The 6,853-nt window shown below is 35.0% G+C and overlaps 1 protein-coding gene across 1 annotated transcript; it reads right to left on the bottom strand.

The window, feature by feature from the left end:
- Positions 1-2,199: 2,199 nt before the first annotated feature.
- On the bottom strand, positions 2,200-5,756 carry LOC125590317. The gene has a single exon (XM_048763779.1). The coding sequence runs from the start codon at positions 3,725-3,727 to the stop codon at positions 2,975-2,977; it is 753 nt and encodes a 250-aa protein (XP_048619736.1). The 5' UTR covers positions 3,728-5,756; the 3' UTR covers positions 2,200-2,974.
- Positions 5,757-6,853: the final 1,097 nt, after the last annotated feature.

Below are 6,853 nucleotides of genomic sequence, written 5' to 3'. Positions count from 1 at the left end.
ATATAATATAGTTAAAATTAATATCAAATATATGATTAAATCAACACAAGGGTGTTTTGGTAATTTGTTTACTAAACTCTTTTAGATGGAAATGAAAATAAAGAAACAAACATAAGATTCATTTAGATGATTCATCTAGATGAGCTATTTGGATGGACAAACAAACAGTCACAAAAATTTGAATGGATCATCTAAATAGATCATACAAATGAATCATCTAGATGGAGATGACAAATGGTTTAACAAACAGCCCCATACACAAAGAAATCTAGTGGATGAATTGCTGCGGAAAGTTTAAAGCTGTAAGAACATTGAGAAAAAAAACTCCATTGAACGGAGTCAAAAGTCTTTGAGATATCAATCTTAATGGCACATCTTGAGGAGATACTTTCCTTGTGGTAATCTTTGACTATCTCGGTTGCGAGCAGAATGTTTTCTATCAGAAGCCGCTCTGAAACAAAAGCAGATTGATTCGCAGCAATGAACTGAGGAAGAATCATTTTCAGTCTTTTTGCGATAATCTTTGAGATTACCTTGTAGATTACGTTACAGCAAGATATCTGCCGATAATTTTTCATCTCAATCGCCTCTATCCTTTTGGGAATTAGTGCTAAGATCGTTGAGTTTATTCCCTTAGGTAGGAAACCTTTGGCGAAGAAAGCCTGCACTGCGATTGTAAATTCTGCTCCGATAATCTCCCATGAGGATTTATAAAATTCTGCGTTGAACCCGTCTGGTCCCGGAGATTTAATGTTTGGCATAGAAAAGAGGCCCCCTTTGATTTCTTCCGGGGAGACAAACCGAAGCAGCTGCTGATAATCTGTTTCAGAATACGAAACGGGAGAAGTTCCTGCAACTGTTCTACTCCCATGCCTTCATAATCCTCTGGTTGAAACTGTAAAAATTCAAGAAAAAAACTCTCTGCTTCAAGCTTAATTTCAGACTCATCAGACGTCATAGTACCGTCTCTGCATCTTACTTCCTGAATGCAGTAAGTGGCTTCACGAGTTAATATTGCACGATGGTAAGTCTTGTTGTTCTGATCTCCAAATTTTAACCAATGGAGCTTGGACTTTTGTTTCAAGAAACTCTCTTCCAACCGTGCTACAAACCCCCATCTACTGAATGCCTCATTCTCTACCTCCAGGTGCTGCTGAGATGGGTTAAGAAGAGATGCTTCCTGCTTTTCACAGAGATCAACATATGCTTCTCGAGACTTCTTTACCAGATTTCCCATTCTATCTTTCGCCAGCTTCTTGATATGCGGCTTCAGCCCCTTAAGCTTTTTCGAAAATCGAAAAAGAGAGGAGGTAGAGAGGAAAATTGGCTCTGTGTCTTGCCAATATTGCTTGACCATTGGCTTGTATTCTTCTAACTCAAGAACTGCATTAACAAACTTAAAAGGCTTTCGTCTAGCTTGCCTCTCTGGTCTATTAATGTGAATGCGACATCGTAGGTGATCCGAGCAGCCTCCAGATTCAAAGACACAATAAGCTTGAGGGTAAGACTGATTCCAAGCCTGATTCATCAGGACCCAATCCAACTTCTTCGAAATGAGGTCAGATCCCCTTCTATTACTCCAAGTAGAGGTGGACATTCGGGTACCCATTCGGGTTCGGGTTGGGTATTTCGGATTTCGGATTTTCGGGTATTTCGGTATAGAGGTATAGAACCCGTTCGGGTATTTATGTACTTTGGGTCGGGTTCGGGTATTGTTAGTTCGGGTTCGGTTATTTAGGATCGGGTTCAGATATTTAGATTTTGAAAAAAAAAAAAAATTTCATTTCTTAAATTTCTTGTATTTAAAAATATAACTTTCACTTAACTAATTTTTTATTTTTAATAGATTGAATGGTTAATAGATTTTGAAACTAAAAAAGACGTTAGTTTGGTTATTATTTTTAAATTGTGGATGTAACTTTTTGTTAATTCTTGAAATAAAAAGTTTGACATGCATTTTAAGTTAGTAACAAATCATTTTCTCCGTAATTCTATGTATATCATATGAACTTAAAGTATGTGTAGTATTAATATAAATATTTTATATAAAATGAGAGATGTAAACTAGAAATATATGGCTAATTATACATATGTTCGGTTATCTTCGGATATCCATTCGGGTTCGGATATTACCAGTTCGGGTTCGGATATCCAATCTCTTCTAATTCAATACCCGTTCGGATATTTTGCTACTTCGGTTCGGATTTTTCGGATCGGGTTCAAGTGCGGCTTCGGATATCGGGTAAAGTGCCCGCCCCTAACTCCAAGTGTATAGAGGACCGTGATGAGACATATCTACCAGAGAACACTGGTTAACCATATTCTGAAACCTTCGCATTCCTTCTGTGACCATGGGTGAATCTTCAAACTTTGAATGTTCATCCATATCCAAAGTGTCATTGAAATCTCCAAAAATGATCCAAGGTTTCGAACCAATAATATGAGAGTTGTGGTGATCACACAAGTCTCTCCAAAGCTCCTTTCTCTCTTCCAACAGATTGGAAGCATAGATAAAAGAACAAAAAATTTCCTCTTCCATCTCAGCCAACTTTACCGAGCAAGTGATGACTTGACTGCTTTTGAAAAAAGGAGTGAGTCTCACGTTGCTCTTCCAAACCACCCAAATACGTCCTAGGTGATTGTATTCATAGTTCGTTAGAACCGACCAGCCACTAAAAATATCTCCAGCCAACTTTGTAGCCTTTTCTTCCTTCACTTTTGTTTCAATCAAACAACCAAATCCAAAATTTCCCTCCTCTACCCACTTCTTTATCACGGAATGTTTAACAGATTTGTTTAAGCCACGAACATTCCAAAAGAAGCCCGACATATTTAATGATGTTTGGACGAACGTTTCCTGCTCGTACCATTAGGTTTTGAATCCCGAGTGGTCGTGGCAGCGGAGAAAGAGCTTGCGCGTAGCATTACTCTTCCTGCTCGATTTGATTTGATCTTCTTGGCTTTACCTTTTACACTAACTGCCCCCTCCCCCAGCAATTCCTTCGCTGCTGAGTATTTCTCCTTTCTCAACTTCATCCATCACCAGAACCGTACTACCCTGATCGATATCATTCTGCTCTTCATCCTCTTCAGGGTTATCTATCTGTTCGTCGTCAGCCAGAAGTTGAAAGTGTGATGGAGAAATAACTGTCTGATTCTGCTTATTTCCAGAAATTGTTCCCACTTTTCCTGGGGATACTTGGTTCCAGTTTGATTCCTCTGCAGTCGGCGAGATCACGACATTAACCTCTGCATATGAGACTGCCTCTGTTTCTATGTCTTTCTCCACTTCTGACTCTTGCACATTTACAATCTCTTTCTCCTTCAATTCCTTCATAATTGCAATCTCGTTCTCCTTCGACTCAGTGGCACCAACTTCTTCTGTTTGTGAGATCGTTCTTGTGGTGTTCTTCACAGGACTTCCCACAGACTGATCTCCCGAAACTGTTGATTCCTTAGCTCTTGTCTTAGTGCACTCCTTGCCCGGGTGACCCCATTTGGAACAGAAAGAACATTTTTTAGGCAAACATGGATATGAAAATTCCACTGCTGCATTAATGCCTTTCTTTGACTTAAACTGATATAGCGTTGGTAGTTCTTTTGTCATGTCTACATTTATAAACACCTTTGCCTCCTCGAAATTTGAGCACAACTCAGTTTCTGGGTGAAGCTTAACCGGTTTTCCCGCGGAGCTAGCAATGAAACCAAGCCCCTTCCAAGAAAACATTCTACGTGGAACGTTTTTTTAGTGTTACCCACATAGGCAAAACTTTTATTTCTTGCTCTTCTTCATCGTTTTCTTCAACTGGAGACCACCTCGACACAATCATTGGGATCCCCACGATATTCCACATACCTCTTCTCAAAATTCTCTTCCGAGTTTGCTCATCTCGGAATTAAAACTTAAAAGGAAGATGAGTAAATTTACTTGGCTGAGAATTTCAATAACATTCAAGACAATAACCAAAAACTATTTTAGGAGAATAATTTCTGGAAAAAAAACTATTAAAAGATACATGCGCACTCGTTAACATATGCAAAACGTACAACACAGGAAATATCATATTTACATTAATCTAATACTTTCTAGTTACTATAGATTGAAATTACTCTTTAGCAACCAAGAACAAAGGAGCAACAAATGACGTATTCCAATGCTAGGAAGCTAGAAGAAAAACCTACACCAAAAAAAACAGACTTTCAACAAAACTCCAATCTAGTAATACTATATATTTGGCAGGAAATGGAACTCATAACATCAAGAATCTCGCCAAAACCACATGGAGCCGATATATATCATCAAAAGGATTTGATTGGCTGACAGAGAGGACATAAAGCATGAAAAGGGCTATGAAGCAAGGCACGTGAATCATTTGAAGATCTCAACTATTTCAAGTACAAGAGAGTTAAAGGGGAAGAATGCATAAAATATCCAAGCTGAACGGACCAAAACCAGCCTTGAACACTCCAGCTACAAAACTAGACACTATACAAGCGAACAAGGTACATTCTATTAGTTATGAGTCGGTGCAGGTAGTCTAAAGTAGTACAGTGGTTTCTAGAGCTGAAAGTGACCATGGTTTAAGCCCCAGAAAAAATCGTGATTAGTGTAAATAGCTTCTTTTTTTTTGAGAAAATTACTAGAGTGTTATACATTTTTAAAAATTACTAGAATGTTTGGATACCCCTAGTAAATGACAATAAGGGTATTTGGTTAGTTTTTTTTAATTGAAATTATTTTTAAACATTAAATCCACACCACTAATTAAATATCTACATCAGCAATAGAGAACCATCAACCATCTCTTTAATTACATAACGTTAAAAAAAAACACAACAACACAACACAACTTCGTCGAAGAACTAAAGGAATCCTAACCGTCTCTTCCCTGAAATCGTCATCGACATTGTGTTTACTCCCTCTTCCTCGAACTAACTCTCTGTCTTTTCTTCTCCGATATCGTCTTCCCCGAAAACGTCGTCTCCAATCGTTTCTACGAAATATTTTTCGCTGCAATCGCCCGAAATCATCTTCTTTGCAGCGTTTTCCGAGTTTGTGGCTGAATTTTAATTTATGTTGTGGTTGAGTTATTTTTCTTTTATGGCTTGTTTATATATGCAGTTGTGGCTGAGTTACTTCCCGCCAATCTCCGAAAACCTAGCTATAAGAAGTGTGCATTCCGAGGAGAAAAGACAAATACATTCCAAAAAACACCCAGATCAGCAATTGTGGGATGTATTTAATTAAGTTTGTTTGTGATTTGATACTCATATTTGGATTATCTAATTTTTTTTTCAGATCTGAGTGAAAGAGAAAATTGAACAAAAAGAGAATGAAGGAGACGAAAAGAAGTGACAGATTCAGCAGAGACGACATAGAGGAGTTCATTGAAGCTTGGATACATGGACGAGTTATCATCGGAATGGTGCAGAAAACCTGTATTTTTGGTTTTCTATGTAATAAACATAAATCACCCATGTATTTTGTGTTTGATTTATGCTATGTTTACACTACTCAGTCGTGTCGTTTATATATCTCATCCGTGTCGTTTACATAACTCAACCACACCTCAAACATACCCTAAAATTAGAAATTGTTTAGATAACTCAGCCGTATCGTCTAGATAACTCAGCCGTATCGTTTAGATAACTCAGCCGTATCGTTTAGATAACTCAGCCGTATCGTTTAGATAACTCAGCCGTATCGTTCAAACATACCCTAAAATCGTAAAATTGAATTCAAGAACTTTAAGAACTTATATTGAAGATCATCTTATCAATATCAAGTGAATATAAATCAACTGAATGTGTATAGTTTCTTGAAGTTGATACTTTAACTTGATCTTCAGATATATGTTCTCTTTCAATCACTTATACAATTCTTACTTACAAGACTCTAATTTTAATATTTTCTTAAATCTAAACCTCAAATCCTAAACTATAGAATTATAAAGTTATAAAAATTATAAAGTTTATCTTTAAACATTAAATCCGATATAATTTTATTATTTAAAGTTTAAGGTTTAGGTTTATAGTTTAGAGTTAAACTCAAATTTTAATCATTTTTTTAAAAAGTAATCTTTAATTTGAAATTCTATTTTAATTTTTGATTTAAAATCGTAGCTATATTCTTTAAATTTAAGCAATTTTTTTAAAATTTTTTGAAAAGAACTAAAATTGAAATTTGTATTGCTTTTTTCGTGACCATTGATTGATTTTAGTCTAAGGGTTCCATATTTTCAATATAAAATTATAATATTTTATAATATTTTAAAATTTAAACTAAAAATATTAAATATAAAATTATAAAGTCAAATATTTTCAAAATATTATCTCAAACCATATCTATTTCGAACATTTAACCCTAAACCCTAAACAACATACGTTGACCTATACCATAAAACATTAAACTTCAAATTTTAAACAAAATTTAATTAATCATATACCATAAATTCTAACTACAAATGTTTAAACTCTAATTTTTTTTGTTATTTAAAAATATAATCTTAAATGTTAAATTGAAACCCAAAACACTAGATACCAAACCCTAAACTCACTCAATTATATACCCTAAACTTTAAATTTCATATTTAAACCACACATCAAAAAATCAACATAAGAAAATACAAGTTTTAAAATTTAAAACTTTATCAAAAATACAGTTTAATATAAAATATAATTTTAACCATCAAAATTAAAACATTAACCATTGATTGTTTTAATTAAAGGCTACAAATCCATCTTGAGGTTATCTTCTAACTTCTTTCTCATTGGTTAGTTTTTTTAGTATAAGGATTATAATTCTTGACCATTGATTAGTTTGATCTAATGGTCTAATGACAATAATGACCTT

The sequence above is a fragment of the Brassica napus genome, chromosome C7 (genome assembly GCF_020379485.1).
Source record: "Brassica napus cultivar Da-Ae chromosome C7, Da-Ae, whole genome shotgun sequence".
NCBI classification, from domain to species: Eukaryota; Viridiplantae; Streptophyta; class Magnoliopsida; order Brassicales; family Brassicaceae; genus Brassica; species Brassica napus.
Note: the sequence above shows the minus strand (reverse complement) of the source record. Positions and strands in the feature narration are given on the sequence as shown.

Bases quoted from the DNA above. Each gene is read 5' to 3' on its own strand.
- LOC125590317 (XM_048763779.1), bottom strand. From the start codon at position 3,727: ATGTTTTCTTGGAAGGGGCTTGGTTTCATTGCTAGCTCCGCGGGAAAA.